General features: G+C 41.2%; 1 protein-coding gene across 5 annotated transcripts in view; it reads left to right on the top strand.

Annotated features, from left to right (window-relative positions):
- FBXO15 (F-box protein 15) overlaps positions 1-16811 on the top strand; it is a 122574-nt gene that overhangs the window by 55401 nt on the left and 50362 nt on the right. For all 5 annotated transcript variants that reach the window (XM_075314615.1, XM_075314616.1, XM_075314618.1 and 2 more), the window contains 5 exons: positions 747-851; positions 2626-2862; positions 6967-7176; positions 8090-8219; positions 13680-13762. In XM_075314615.1, the coding sequence (XP_075170730.1) occupies positions 747-851; positions 2626-2862; positions 6967-7176; positions 8090-8219; positions 13680-13762 (765 nt within the window). The remainder of the gene's footprint in view (positions 1-746; positions 852-2625; positions 2863-6966; positions 7177-8089; positions 8220-13679; positions 13763-16811) is intronic.

Raw genomic sequence — 16811 nt, 5'->3', positions numbered from 1 at the left:
TACTGTACGAGCAGTGAGACTATGGAGCTCTCTGCCGTATGATGTTGTATTGAGGGATTCACAAGTAAAATTTAAGCAGAGCCTGATCGCATTAATTGAAAAATATAATATTACCAGTTATGTATATTGGATTTTATGACAGGGTGTTGATCCAGGGAACTAGTCTGATTGCCGTATGTGGAGTCAGGAAGGAATTTTTTTCCCCATTGGAGCTTATTTGACACATTGGGGTTTTTTTGCCTTCCTCTGGATCAACATGTTAGGCTACGGGTTGAACTAGATGGACTTAGAGTCTCCCTTCAACCTTAAAAACTATGAAACTATAAAACTATGAAACTATGAATAATATGTGGATTGGGTCTTGGTGTCTATTCCTGCTCCTTTTTGTCTGCCTGCACCAGAATTAACCTCTATGATGGCGACAGGGGGAGGAAGGACAGGCAGGCAGACAGGGGTGGGAATGGTAGCAAGACCCGACCCACATATTCTCTTCCTGTTGCACCTGTCAATCAAATAGCAGTGAATTGCTGGAATTTTACTTGTACATATTCTTGAAATAAAACATCCACTCTCTGAACAAAAGGTATGCTTACGTTCCGCATCCGATCGCCAGTATAGCACAGACTTTACTTTATATATGAAAATCCTGCTGGATGGTTCCCTTTAAGAGCAGCCAGGCTACATTGACATGTTTGCATTCATCGTTTTGCAGCAGTCTGGTAAATTGTTATTCTTGTGTTTTGCAGTTTGCCGTGTGAGAGCCTTCTGAAGATCTTTTCATATTTAGACCCGATATCGCTGATTATGCTTGGTAATGTGAATAAGAGGTTCTATGACCTATCCATGGACAAGTAAGTGTAGCAGAGTAGCTGCTCCAGCAAAGCTTTGTTTCTTCAAGGTGAAATCTATTTTAGGTATTTAATGATTCAGACACTCTTACTGTACAATCTGATATTGTTGCTGGTATTAAAGTGAGGTATAATGTTGCTCATCAGATAGACAGTTAGGAAAAAGAAGTAGACTTGGTGTAAATTTGTATTTTGGGCCTTGTTTCTGATGCATCACTGCTGATAGGTAGGATTCAAACACAGCGGATTTGCTACGCAGGTCCACACATCCATGCTAAATCCCTGCAGAATACAGCTGATAATAAAAACTGTGAAACCCCCCTATATACGAGGTCTAACCTGGTATTCCCATGGAAACATTAGACTTCTTCACGATTGAGCTCTATGCATATGGCCCCCAGCGATGACGGGTGATCACATGTAACCTTGTCAACCTGTGATTGGCTGTTGGCTGTAGTGGGTACTTTTGACAACATGTAACCACGGGAAGCTGAATATGCAGTGGCCAAGGGATATGAGTATAGTGGGGCATTGTTTTGCTAATTTAGCCTTTGTAGATCTTCCTGTGTATTTATGAATAATACACAACAAAGTCCGTATGGATGTGTTGTGAATTTAGGCTGCTCCCAACACTGTGGAGCTCATTGGGGTTAAAATGGTTGGACAACCCCTTATGATTGTCTCCAAGTTGCTGATAAGATATTTTTTTCTGACACGGTGCCATTTCTACACTCTAAAGGTCCAGTCACACACAACGACTTACCAGCGATCCCGAAAACGATACGACCTGATAAGGGTCGCTGGGAGGTCGCTGGTGAGATGTCACACAGTCAGACCTTACCAACGACGCAGTAACGATCAGTGACCTGTATAACGATCTCGGCAGGTGTTGGGACCGTGTTAGGAGGTCGTTGGTAGGTGTCAAACACAACGATGCGTCCTGCCCAGCAGGACATCGCCTTTGAAGAAAATGGTCCGGACCATTTGGGAACGACTAGCGATCTCACAGCAGGGAACTGATCGCTGGTAGGTGTCACACATAGCGAGATCGTTGCTGAGTCACAGAAACTGTGACTCCGCAACAATCTCGTTAGCTATCTTGCTGTGTGTGACGGGGCCTTAATTCGCACTAAGCTTCATGTTATGCGGTGATCTCGTGATAGTCTGCAGCAGTCCCATAGCACTATCGGTATTGATAACGCCAGGGAATGCAGGGTTCAGAGTGGAGGAGCAGTGCTATTTTCATACTTTGTGTTTCTTTTGGGGGTACTACTTTTTCCTTCCTAAAAATAGCATCTTATAAAAAAATAGCATTAAATGTTTTTTCCATTTATAATTTTAATATAGCAATTGGCTTGTTTATATTAAAAATAATTAATTTGCTGTTACTCACCTATCATTGTGGCTATGACGCCGCCCTCTGCTGTTCCTGGTCTGTGACAGGTTGTAGCCAATAACATCACGATCACAGTGCAGGTGATTGCTGCAGCCGTTTGCTGTGCTCCGCAGCTCTGCCATTGTAGATGTTAGAACCTTTGGATGATGTATGCCTGTCAGCGGCATCTGTTGCCCATTGGCTATAAAAAAAAAGCTCATGAGGACTTATCCGTTAAAAGAATACCATTGTTAGACATCCATCAGAGCTTACAAATTAGTGTATACATAGTAGAGTCAAAGAAGTGATGTGAACAGGGCCCAAGAGAACAGTTTGATTAGAACCTTATTGGCATAATAGCAGCCGTGCTATATTTGACCGAACCCTTTCATTTCTTCTCAGCGTAACATGGTATAAAATCTACCTTTCACGTCGGAACGTTAATCAGTGCTGGAAATGTAACTCACTGGAGAAGAAATTAAGTGAAACTACTCTTTCAGATGTAGATCCTGGTTACTGGAAGAAGACCTACATTCGGGAATTGCTAATGAGCAGAGAGAAGAAAATTACTCAGATAATAAAGTCTGTAAAGCCCTTCACTTGCAGTGAAAAACGAGTTAATATGGAAAAGGCAGTAAAGTAAGTAGCTTCAGCCGCCATGTGTAATGACTGTACAAGTAATAATTTAATATGCCTTTCATTGGGCCAGGGATATCCTGATTTCATCCTCCATGAATTAAGGAGGACCTTATTACTGTATACTGGGAGGAGAGTACCTCTGGTACCCTCAGTAATGCCGAAAAGCACAGCGGATTATGGTGTTCCGGGCGTCACTTAGTGCAGGGAAGGCCTCTCCATCCAAGTGTACAGCAACTGACTAGTATCATCGTTGTTCATAGAAAACTATTAGGGAAAATTCATGATAGACAACAGAAACTCTGTGGATTTTTCTGCAGATTGATGTATGAAAAATGTGCACACGGCAAGCAGATGATCATATCCAAATTTTGACCAAATTTTATGCATGGAAATTGACCTGGGAGGTAGAGTTTTAGATCTAGGGCTTGTCAATTTGTGTGAACAGATTACACTAGTCAACAGCAAAATTGGTTCAGACATGAAAACAGTTGGACTTAACTAATTTTGAGGTGCTGAAAACGAAAATGATGCTTACATTTTGAAATTGGCTCTAGTTTTTATAATACAGGGGTGCGTCAATATTTCTCACAGCCTTTGATACAACGCTAGGCAAGGAATACATCATCAGCCTTGCGTCATCAGTTTTGCACCATCCAATTGACTAAAGGATTGCTTAATCAATATTGCATCATCTCCAAATGACTAATGAATTGAGTCATCAGTATTTCATAATCTCTAAATGACTAATGATAGATGCCGAAGAAAGAAAGATGTTGCAATCCTAATTAAACTTGCATCACACAACTCTATAAAAGGCGCATGTTCTCCCTCTATCAGTCACACAGCATTTTCAGCGGTCATCTGATATCATTGTTCAGGTATTCAGTGATGCCTCAGACTTGCATTAATAAAGCAGATAATTTCTGCTATATCTGTGGTGAGGTGACTTTTGAGTCACAAAGACGAAACTTGACTCACATGGTTAAGAAAGCCTGCAACCTGTATTTTGGTTGCAAAATAGGAGAACAAGACAAGGATCAGAATCCGTGCCTCTGTGGTGACTTAAAGGTGGTTGCCTGTTTGGTAACCGTGGAAGATTACAAAAAAACGCCAAGAAAACAAGAGTAGTTAGAACCTGGGCTGACCGAAATCCCCTAACTATCAGACCACACTAGAAGTAGCCGTGGAGCGTTCCTAAAAACCTAGATGCCTCGTCACAGCCCGAGAAGCTATCTACGCCTCACAGAAAGAAAGGAGAATATATACCCTGCCTCAGAGAAGTCCCCAAAGGAGTAGATAGCCCCCCCACATACAAAGATTACGGTGATGTAGGAAAACACAATACATAGGAAAAATAGATTTGGCTAAGGCGAGGACCAACTAACTTGATACAAAGAAAAGGAAAGGAAACTGATTGTGGTCAGTACAAAATCCCTGAAGAAAAATACCAAACTCCTGATAGTAAAAATGTCCCTGGAGGTCGAACAACCTCACCCCCACTATATCAGGTACTTCTGTAAATAATTGGATAACAAAATACCAAAAAGAACACAAAATACAGAAGAGCAAATAATCAAATTAGACAGGGAAAAATCCCTTTTCCTGCAGGAGAGCTAGCAAAGGGGGAACCCCCATGCTCACAACAACAGAAACCAAAATTCACCTGCAAGGAAACAGATACAAAGCAAAACAAGGAAAAACAAAAACCCTAAGGTGTAAACCAGGAAGCAAGGAAAAAACTGAGAACTTATCTGCAGAAGTCTTGCTCAGGGAAACAGAGAAGGGCAAAACTCCAAGCCAGGAACAGAGACTGAGGAATATACAATTATAACCGGTGCCAGCATGGCTAAAAGTGCTCTCCTATAGACCAGACTTATCTGCAATAGGACTTCCCTAATTCCCAATTAACGCCGACACCTCTCTGAGTCACAGGCTCAGATTCAGCTCCACTACCATTCCTGGCCACTAGAGGGAGCTTCAAAACAGCACCCACACAGACGACATTCACAACAGTTGTCCTCGTGCTTGGTCTCCAGGTTGGTTACACAAAGTACTGTTGTTTCCTATGTGAATGGGACAGTCAAGCAAGGCAAGAATACTACAAGAAAAGAGACTGGCGCCTCAGAAATGCACTGCCGTAGGGAACTAAAAATGTTCTTCATCCAGCACTTGTCGAACCACAGAAAATTCTGTTACCTCCATTGCATATCAAGTTAGGTCTCATGAAGAACTTCGTAAAGGGAATGGACAAATATGCAGAAGCATTCAAGTATTTCATTTGTAAATTTCCAAGGTTGAGTAAAGCAAAGATAAAGGAAGGAGTGTTCATTGGTCCTCAGATTCGTGTGCTTCTACAAGATGAGGAGTTTCACCATTTACTATGTGGCAAGGAAAAGGCTGCATGGGTAGCATTACGGTTAGTGGTAACAAATTTCCTTAGAAACACCAAGTCAGGCAAGTATAAACAGCTGGTGGAAAATCTTCAGGCATATCATAATCTTGGCTGCAACATGTCATTAAAGATTCATCTTTTCCATTCGCATCTAGTCTTCTTTGCACCAAACTGCGAAGCAGTGAGTGATGAGCACGGTGAGCGATTTCACCCGGAAATTGCGACTATGGAAAAAAGATATCAGGGTAATTGGAACCCTTCGATGCTTGCAGACTAATGTTGGACAATCACCAGAGATATAATCCAATGCTTCAATACAAGAAAGAAGTAAAAAGGAGCCGAGTATCCAGTGACTAAGGACATATTTTGTACTATGCAATAACGTATATTAATAGTTAAAATTATAATTGTTCAAAGTGCTTAGACATGTGAATTAATTACCGCATTTTCCGGCGTATAAGACAACTTTTTAACCCCTGAAAATCTTCTCAAAAGTCGGGGGTCATCTTATACGCTGGATGCCATCTTATACGGCGATTTACGTAGCTGCTGTCTGCCATCATGGCTTGCATGCAGTTGAATGCTTTACGGCGGCGGTGGCGCAAAGCATTCAACTGCAGTAAATCGCTGACCGCAGCAGCGGCCCTGTATATTGGACGCGATCATGGAGGGGTCTATGTACCTGTCGTCCGCAAGAAGCACTCCTTCATGATTGCATCACAGGGCCACCACCGCTGCTGTCAGCGCTTTATGGTGCCGCAAAGCATTCAACTGCATTAAAGCCATGACGGCAGCCTGCAGCGTCTGCTCCGTGCACCGGACAAGATCACCAAGGAGCTCTATGTGCCTGCGGACTACAAGAAGCAGCTGAGGACACCGCAAGAACGGAGGAGAGGTGAGAATATTTTTTATTGTGTGTAAACAATGGCGTAATAGTGAACAAGAAGGGGACCAGTAGGAGGGCATTACTAAACAATAGGGATATTACTGCAGGGGACATTACTAAACAATGGGCACATTACTTGGGTCGGCTTATACTTGAGCATATACAATATATCCCAAACTCTATATTTTAACTGGAAAAGTTGGAGGTCGTCTTATACGCCCAGTTGTCTTATACACCGGAAAATATGGTAATTATATAGTAGATTTAAATACACTTAAGTTTCCTCTAAATACATCTAATAAAATTTGTTTGACAATACATGTGCAGTTTTATATTTGTAGAAGTAATAACTACATGTTATTATTTAGTAATTTACGTTACAGTAAAACGCAAACTCTTCAATTCCATGGAACTAGAGCCAAATAGCAGTTTTCTTGTCATATTTGAATTCAGCACTTCAAAATGATTAAAAAATGGCTAATTTGATTTCTGAACCAGACAACTTTTGAAACTTTGTTGCCTAGTGTTATCTGGGGATTTTTATTCCCGGTTGACTTCAATAAGAAAGTAAAATTCCATCCACAATGATATTTGTTGCTGAATTTGCTGCGGATTACCCAAATATCAACATCAACAATCTCAGATGCTAATTGTACAAAATATATGTAAATCTTAAGAAAAATGGTGACACACCCCCTATAAATGTATTATTTGAGGATTGAGTTGAATTTAGACTTGATTAGTCTGCATGACTGTGGAATTTATCCTTCCATGATATCCAGCAGTGCCGCACACCCATTCACTGTATTCTTTGCTCATTTTACAGGACGTCTGGACTGATTTGGACACTTACCTTTCTGGACAACCATAGGACGGCAGCTGTGATAGAACAGACCGATTTGCTTTTCAGGGATAGCTCGCTAACTGTGACATGGAATAGTTATCTTTGGCCGGCGTTTCACTCCCTGACGAAGCTTCAGCTCCACGGGATCACACCAGTGCTAACAGATAAATGTTTGCAGTCTATCAGGAATCGGTGTGTATGATACCAGCAGAAATCACTATAGCTTTCGTGAAGTTTAATTCAAATGTCATTAGTTTTATCACCTTGCGGGTTTATTTCTGTTCAAATATGGTATAATTTGTCACTCACTTCATTTTGTTTTTTTTTTAAAAAAAAAAACCAAATCGGTTGTACTCCCCTTCTCTGGGTTCACCAGCGAGTCTCTGCCACTGATCCTGGTATGTGGCATTCATTGGCTGTGGTGCTGATGTCAATTTGTCAGCACAGCAGCCAATTGGTGAGATCAGTGGCTCCAAGCAGGACATTTCAGTGTAGGCCGAAAACCCAGCTACGAGCTGTTCAGCTCATTGGTTGCCACACTGAAGCTAATGTAATACACCAAGAGCAGCATCGGAGACTCGGCGGTCAACCCGGGAAAGGTGAGTACAGTGTGGGTTTTTTTTTTGTTTTGTTTTTTATTTATTTATATATACACTATGTATCAAGGGATGAATATATTTTTGAAGGAGAACAACCCATTTCATATGCAATAAATAGTTGTGGGCCAACAGCTATCTCTCCTGTCTTCTCCTTACACGGGAACGCTCAGTTCAGCTGAGCGTTCTCTATAAGCGAGCTGCTCAGAGTTTCTTCTGGCAGCAGCTTATCTCCTGGGGAAAAAAAAAGCATCGAAAATCGAAAACTTTCTCTTTCTCAATATCATGCAACAGGGGAGGGTCAGGAGATCTCCATACACATTACACTGGCTGAACTTGCCACTAATGGTGGGATAGCCTGACAGCCTAGACTGGGGATCTGAGGTAATGGCTATGCATCGCTATCTACAATAACTTGTACAGTTTTTAGTGCATATTAGTATTATTTACAATGAAATTATTTACAATGAAACGTAGTATTTCATTTTTTTATGTGTCATTTTACGAAGGCTTCAAAGGCGTTCCCTCATTGCGGAATATGACTTGAGCAACAAAAAGAATTTCGGCAGATACATTGGCCAAGACATGCACATTAAACTCTTCCATCTTCATCCTGGTCTTATCATTGGATTGTGGAAGGTAAGCTTTTCTTCTGATGGAAAGTGATTGACTTAATACCAACTTGCTACAATGCATGTCAAATCATTATACATTTCATCCTATACATAAATGCCTTATAATACCAGCATTCTGGAGGAGACAATCAATTTACTATTTTTGTTGTTACTGTAAATCAATAGATTTGATATAAATGTCTGATTTGCAAATAACATTTTCAGAAGGAAGAGGACTTTATCTCTGGCACCACCTATTGGATTTAGCAAACCTAAAAATCAACATTGATCCTTCAACAAGGCTTGCCACATGACTAAAGCTGGGTTTACACACTGCAACATCGCAAACGACATCGCTGTAACGTCACCGGTTTTGTGACGTTACAGCGACCTCCCCAGCGACATTGCAGTGTGTGAAACCTATCAGCGACCTGGCCCCTGCTGTGAAGTTGTAATCGTTACAAATCGTTCAGGACCATTCCTAGGTCCTTTGTTTCCCGCTGTGCAGCATGCATCGCTAGAAAGTTTCAGTGTGTGAAAGACTTTGTAGCGACTTTGTTAGCAACTTCCCTTTCAAAAAGCTGCTTATCAACGTCCCCAACAACCAGCTAGGTCGCTCTGCAGGTCCGGATCGCTGTTGCGTTGTTGGCCAGGTTTGCCTGTTTGACAGCTCACCAGAGACTCAGCAGAGACTTAGGGAGGTCGCTGTTACGTCACAAAACCGGTGACGTTACAGCGATGTCCTTTGCGATGTTGCAGTGTGTAAACCCAGCTTTAGAATAAGAAGCCAAACCAGAAATTCCATTTCTAGACCCATGTTTCAGGATGTTGCCCCTCCTCAGAGCGAAGCAGCAGATCTGATTTGCCTGGGTGAGAGGCCTCTGACTGAAGGTCTTTTTTTTCCCAGTAAAATGGAAGATACTAGGAAGAAATCCCACGGAACCTCATTTTAGTCAATAGGATTGTTTAGATGCTGTGCTTTCAAAAAGTATTCATACACCTTGTACTCTTCCACATTTTGTTCACATTACACCCAGAATCTTAATTGTATTTTATTGGGATTTTTTGTGATATATCAACACTAAGTAGCAAGTATTTGTGACATGTAAAGGAAACAATATGTAGTTTTCTAAGTATTTTAATAATATAAATCCAAAATTTGTGCGTTTGTATTCAGCTCCCCTGAGTCAATACTCTATAAGGCCACCTTTCACCGCAACTACTGCTACAAGTCTTTTGGAGTATGTCTCTCCCAGCTTTGCACATCTAGAGGCTAAAGTTTTTCCCCATTCTTCACTTCACATGAATATGCTTTGATCTAAACCATTCCATTGTAGCTCTGGCAGTATGTTTAAGGTTGTTGTGCTGCTTGGAGGTGAACCTATGCCCCAGTCTCAAGTCTTTTGGAGTTTGTAACAGATTTACAAGGATTGCCCTGTATTTAGCTCCATAAATTTTCCCATCAACTCTGACCAGCTACCCTGTCCCTGGTGAAGAAAAGCATGCCCACAGCATTATGTTGCCACCAGCATGTTTGATGGTGGGGATGATGTTATCAGGGTGATGTGCCGTGTTAATTTTCTGCCTCATATAGCATTTGGCATTTAGCTGAAAATGTTCTACTTTGGTCTCATCTGACCAGAGCACCTTCTTCCACATAATAGCTGTGTCCCCTACATGGCTTTTTACAAACTGCCAACCGGACTTCCTATGCTTGCTTTAAAAAATGGCTTACTTCTTGCCACTCTTCTGTAAAGCCCAGAGTTGTGGAATATATGACTAATTGTTCTGTGGACCGATTGTCCCACCTGAGGACCTCTGCTTTTCCTCCAGAGTGACCATGGGCCTCTTGACTGCTTTTCTCATTAGTACTCTCCAAGCTTGGGATGTTTAGGAAGAACATATGCCTTTTGTAGTTTCGTAATTGTGCAATACTCCTTTCATTTTTGAATGATGGATTGAACAGTGCTCCGTGACATGTTCATATCTTGGGCTATTTTTTTCCACAACTTTATGCCTGACCTTTCTGGTGTGTTCCATGCTTTCATGATGATGTCTGATCCCTAAAATTTTCAAACAAACTTCTGAGGCCTTCACAGAACAGCTTTACTTGTACTGAGAAAACATTTACACACAAGTGACTTCTGGAGACAATTTGTCACTCAGCATTTTATTTACGGCTATCAGACTACAGGGGGCTGAATAAAAATGCATGTCACAATTTTCAGATTTATAGTTTAAAAATATTTGGAAAGCTATGTATAATTTCCTTTACATGCCACAAATAATTGACACTTTGTGTTGGTATATCACATAAATGGCCAATAAAATACATTTAAGTTTCTGGGTGTCGTGAAACAAAATTGTGGAAAAGTTCATGGGACATGAATACATTCTCAAGTCACTGTATGTGACAGATCACACTGTTATTTTCACATAATGGAACAATATGGCAATTCCATTGCATATGTAAACCCAGCCTTAAGGTGGTGCCACACACAGCGACGGTGACAACGACGTCGCTGCAAAGTCGCCATTTTCTGTGACATAGCAGCGACCTCAACAGCAACGTCGCTGTGTGTGACACATAACAACGATCAGACCCCTGCTGCGAGATCGCTGCTCGTTCTTGAATATCCCAGTTCATTTTTTGATCGCTGCCATCCCGCTGCGCCACATGCATCCTTGTGTTTGACACCGTAGCAGCGACGGTCGCGACGACGCTGAAGGCAGTGACATGGGACTGAAGGCAGGACAAGGGCGTGTTTTTGCGGTGTTTTTTACTATGCCCCCACGACTCCGATTGGTGGTCACAGCAACGTTCCGATTGGGTAACTTGCCGAAGGTGTTAGGCTATGTGCGCACGCGCTGAAAAGCTGCGTTCTGAAGCGCATGGTGCCGACAGAGAACGTGCGCTCTGCATGCTGCCTCTCCCTATAGACAGCATGCAAACCGCACGAAAGAAGTGACATGTCACTTCTTAGAACGCAGCGATTCGGGCAGCAGCCGAATCGCTGCGTTCTAATAGGCCACGTGCGCACGGCTCCTGCACAATCTCCATAGATTGTGCAGGGGACGCAGGACGCATGCAGTTACGCTGCGGTGCAGAACGCAGCGTAACTGCATGCAATACGCCCATGTGCGCACATCCCCTTACAGTGATTTCATTCTTAAAGTTCCATTCTTTGTTCCACGTAGTAGAGTCTCTGTCTGGTGTCGCTAGTGCGTTGTTCTTTGTGGATCTTTCATCAGACCTTGTGATTTAAAAGGTAGGTATGCTTTGTGTTCTCAAATTGTTGTATATAGGATAGTAGTCTTGTATATAGGAGTAGTATTATGGTAGTTGTATTCTTCCACCAATTGGAACAGAGGGGCGTGAAAAAGGCAACACAAAGTGGTAAACAACACGCCTCTATCAAGGTCTGAGCCGTCGCACAGCGACGCGTGTGACACGTCCCAATGACCGTCTAGGTCGTTATGATCGCTGCTCCGTCGTTGTTTAAAACTACATGTTTGACAGCTAAATAGCGATCATGTAACGACTTTCAGGGTCGCTGTTACGTCACAGAAAATGGTGACGTAACAGCGACGTCGTTGTCGCTGTCGTTGTGTGTGACTCCAGCTTTAGAAGTAACTGTTAGGAAGACAAACACTGATAGTCTGTGGTCAATGCAAGGAGAGTGGGAGCACATTGGCAGATCAAAGGGAGGCGTGTAGCCTGTGAAAAAAGGGAACGTCTTCTTAAGCCGGGCTATCCACAATCCCTAGGCACATGTCATCAAATTTGTTGGTACCCTTCTGTTAACGTAAGAAATCACACATTGGAAACTGAAATAACTTGTAACTGACCAAAGTAATTTTCAATTTAAATTTACTGAATATTATCTAATTAAGGCCCTGTGCACACACAACAGTTATGTTCCCTCAGCAAAAAACGCACCATCTAGCCGAAAAATACATCTAAAAAATGCATGCAGATTTACCGCGGTTTGGTGCATTTTTGGTGCGGTTTTTCCCTGCGTTATGTCCTGTGTTTTTTTAACATTGTCAATGGCAAAACAGGGAATATGTATTGTATTGTATTAACAAAATGTAACCTGTAAGGAAAATATGAAGCAACGTGTGCACAGCATTTTGGATTTCTTATAGACTTTGTTGGGTAAGAACTGCATGAAGCTTATGTACAAAAACTGCACCAATTCTGCAGTAAAACCCGCAGCAAAACCGCAGTGTGCGCACAGGGCCTAAAAGATATTGGTTTTGAATTGTGGCTCAATGGAAAAATAAAAAATAAAATCAACTAATGAAAATTGCCTAGACTACAACATCCTCCCAGATATTTCGCCTGCTTTCCCAGACTCCTAAGTAATGGCAAATCTGTAGTATTAGGCAACAAAGTGGAAACAGATTATATGTGTCACCCTAGAACTAGGCAGGTTTTCATTTCTCCTGTTTGCTTGAAGCTTCGCACAATTTAAAAGCTTTATTGGAAGGAGGTTGTTTAATTTTAGGTATTTAAAGCTATGGTTCCTCGGGTCGTCATCTGTCTACTTTCCTTAGTAGGGCATAATAACATGGTTATAGGTGGGTTACCCCGCTGCAGTCCATGCTCTGAGAATAGCAATTTTTATTCTGGAGAACTTGGTATATCCATGTATTACACAAGTGTTTCTCAGTTTCAGTCCTCAAGACCCACCAACAGATCATCATGTTTCCAGGATTTCCTTAGTATTGTATGCATGATAATTCCATACTCAGTGCAATAGTAAAGAAATCCTGGAAACATGTTCTGTTGGTAGGCCTTGAGGACTGGAGTTGAGGAACACTCTGTTACATAGATTCTACCCCAGCAAAATCACTTCCCTAGGGATTCCAGGGGTCATGGTGGAACCAGTGATACAAGATATTTAAATTCTTTTTCTTTATTTATCAACTATCCACAGTAGGGCTTTTCCGCTGGGACTCCTACCAATGACCAAAAACCCAGGGTGTTGATACCTAGTCATCCTTACTGTGATCAAAATTGAAGGGAGCATATTGGTTGTGCATAACCACTGCTGCTCCATCGTCAGTGGGACAAAGTTCAGCATATAAGCATCAGTCTTATAGACCTGAATGGAGAAGCAGTTTTTATACAACACCATAGAATTCTATTCAGCGCCTACGCGGTGAGGAGAAATGGGAGCTCAGGACCCTCATTGTCATGATAGGTCGTGGATTCTCCAACTCTGACACTTATCACTTGTCGAGTGAATGGGTCATAAGTCCCTTTTGAGGAAATACCCCTTTGAATATAGTGCGGACATGCAGGAAAAATACACTAATGTACATTTGCTAATTTGACGTCATAATGTTTGCTAAAAAGTGTTGATGGAGGGGTTAAAATATTTTCCTGTTATGACAGGGCAGTGTTCTTTCTGCTGCTCAGGTTTGCGTCCCATTTTGTCTGCCGTTTTTTGACATACCTCTTTTTTTTTTATTGTAGAAGAGTCCTGAAATAGCGTTTGTAATGGGCACACTACATTATCATCAGTTGCTTGAGAAGAGTTTGTTGGGCTCTGCTGGCAGGTAAGAGAATCTAAGGAGGAAGAAACTTTCTCCTGCAGGATCTGATTATTGTATTTTGTTAATACAATACAATACATTAAAGGGGTTGCTTCTACCCTATAATGAGTTTCCAACTTAGAACCACATTAGCCAGAGCACATGGTCCTAGGAAAAGTGAGTATGTTCTCCCCGTGTCTGCGTGGGTTTCCTCCGAGTGCTCCAGTTTCCTCCCACACTCAAAAAACATACTGATAGGGAATTTAGATTGTGAACCCCAATGGGGACAGTGATGATCATGTCTATAAAGCACTGTGGAATTAATTGTGCTATGCAAGTGAGTAAAACAAATAAATATATTTGTCTACTTTCAGCCCCGATACATGCTTGATAGCTGTAAACCGACAGCTAACTGTCCAAGCTCTGCTATGCACAGGATCACTCCTTTAAGCAGAGTGCTCCTGTGTTTTCTGAGAGAGCCACTGCCAGAATCGGCTGGCAGAGGCTCATCTACCGGAGGACTAAAGGATTGGCTACTAAAATTCAAGAGGGCCGATCCTTCTCTTAACCTGGCGTCATCTGTCGGAAGAGTCAGTAGGCCCGCATACACATTGTCTGATTTCCTTGAGTGGTGACGATGAGCTATTAATAAAACCAGAGGATGGTGCAGGTGGGAAAACAACCTTAGTAGGCAGTGGCTTTTTAACTGCTATGTGACACCCACAGCACTTAAAGGGTTATTCCCATCTCCCAGACACTTTCCCAATGTGGACTAAAAGTAATGGATTCCTAACCTGCAATGCCCTGCACATGAGGTCAGAGACATGGCTAAATCAGGTGAACTTTACTACATTTCTAATTGGAAGTATTTGATATTATTATTACACCTACTACATATTGGTATAGGATCTTGGAGCTGGAAATACCCCTTTAATGTCTCTTTTGAATACCGTGAATGAAAATACAAATTTCTCAGGAATGCAGATATAAAGGTGTCAACAAATTTACATTTTAAAGACCTGTATGCCCATTAATGACTTTTTAAGAAATGATTGGAAGACAGAGAAGCGCAAAATAGAGTCTTATCCGAGTGGGAAACCAAGGGTGATATAATAAGAAGGCTCACCTTGTCGGGTTGTGAGAGTCACAACTCCTTAGAAGCGCACATATTCAACGACTGCTGCAGCCCAACGAGGTGTAGCCCATAATGCAGAAAAAAAGCATTTAATGCTGTGCTCCCGTGAAAGGAGAGAAAAGTCTGATGTGTCTTAAAGGTGATTTATTGGGCAATGCGTTTATGAGAAAAAATCTCCTTCATCAGGTGTCAATCACAACTGATTGTGATTGTGATCTGATGAAGGAGATGGTTTCTCCGAAACGCATTGTCCAATAAATCACCTTTTAAGACACACCGGACTTGTCTCTCCTTTCACGGCAGCACGGCATTAACCCCTTTTCTTTCTGCATTATTGTCATTAATGACTTCTTTTAAAAATCGCCCTTGACCTGCTGTGTATAAGAGCCTATTTGGAACACTGACGGACAATTCTCAAATAGAAGCTAGTGGAAGCCAAGCAGGAAAAAAGGGGCACTTCGATTATATAGGCCCTTCTTCCCCTCATTTTAGCAATTATTGAAGGTCTCCATACCCTAACCTCCAGCTTTGCCAGTGAGAAGTGTAATTTTTAATTAAGGGCTAAATAAAACTTTTCTATATCTGACAGAGGACAACTCAAAGACATATTTAATATATTTTGTATTTATTTTTCAGAGGATGGGGGGGTTTTGCTTAATTTTATTAGCATGGCTGATAGTTTCTGAGGCTTCCTATCTTTCCCGTCAGGCTTTGTATGTTCATTATCTTCTTCCCACTTATTGTTTTTTTTTAAGGGATATAAAATATTGTTTTGGCGTTTCTCAAATATTTAACAAAGAGGCTCTAAGCCGGGATGTGTAAAATCCCAATACCCAATCTTAATTAGTGGTACATAATCTCCCTTATATCCCTAATTAGCACATTTTCATTCTATTTTGGAAAAAAATATATAGTAAATCACAAATGAACCGTAAAAAGAAAAGTAATCCTAGTAATATCTGCATCGCTCAGTAATTACAAATTTACTTGAAGATGAAAGGCGCCATAGACTAGATAGAAACAAGCGGATTGAAGTGCATCCATTTGGTGTTATTTATGATTATCTAAAGTTCAAGGTAACAATGAAATTTCATATTAAATGATGGCAAGCAGAGTGTTGCGAAACTGGGAATTATTGATACAGAGAATAATTGGAAAAATAAAATAAAATATATCCTGTGAAACAAACCTCCATCCTTGCTCATACCTGTTAAAATGTTAGTGAAATAGTGTCTGGAAAATCACAGGTTGTCATGTGCAGTATTCAAAGGGATTATTCAAGGTTAGCATTTACAGGGAGCCCGTGAGAATTGGATTTTTGAAGTGTAGCTGGATCCCCAGCCGCCTTCTGTACAATAGTACAATTGTACAGCCGCCTTCTGCCTTCTGTGCAATAGCATTTCTGACAATAAATTGCAGTTAGAATTGGGTGTCAAGCAGTGGCCTTGAGAACTTGTTATATTCGACTGTCTGAAGCGTTTCTCCACACGTAACATCTGATGGAACAAAGGAGAGCTGCACAAGGCTTTCAAAAATTGGATGACGCCAAGAGGATCTATTAAATTATCTACTAACAAGCTATCCCCTAAAAAATGAATGTTTATTGTTATTTAATTAAAACCCAAAACAAACAAAATAGGTCATCTATACACATGTAATTTCTTTGTACACTGACGAGCAAAAGGGTAACAATGTTTTGAACTTTTTTAACTTTCAGGCTCCATATCTCTCCATCCACTACAGCTTTGAACGTGAGACAAGATGATTGTCTATAAAATGAAGGTAGTCTCACACATAAATTTGACTTGCAACCTTTTAGCATATGAGTTAGATATGCAGATTCTTGTCATGTCATTGCATTGTTACCGTTTTGCTCCCAAAAACAACTAAATTTTAGTTATTTTCTAAATCCACCTATTCATATATAGCTCAGCATTG

Source organism: Anomaloglossus baeobatrachus, chromosome 6, assembly GCF_048569485.1.
Source record: "Anomaloglossus baeobatrachus isolate aAnoBae1 chromosome 6, aAnoBae1.hap1, whole genome shotgun sequence".
In the NCBI taxonomy this organism is placed as follows: domain Eukaryota; kingdom Metazoa; phylum Chordata; class Amphibia; order Anura; family Aromobatidae; genus Anomaloglossus; species Anomaloglossus baeobatrachus.
The sequence above is the reverse complement of the archived record's forward strand: the minus strand, read 5'-3'. Positions and strand labels throughout refer to the sequence as shown.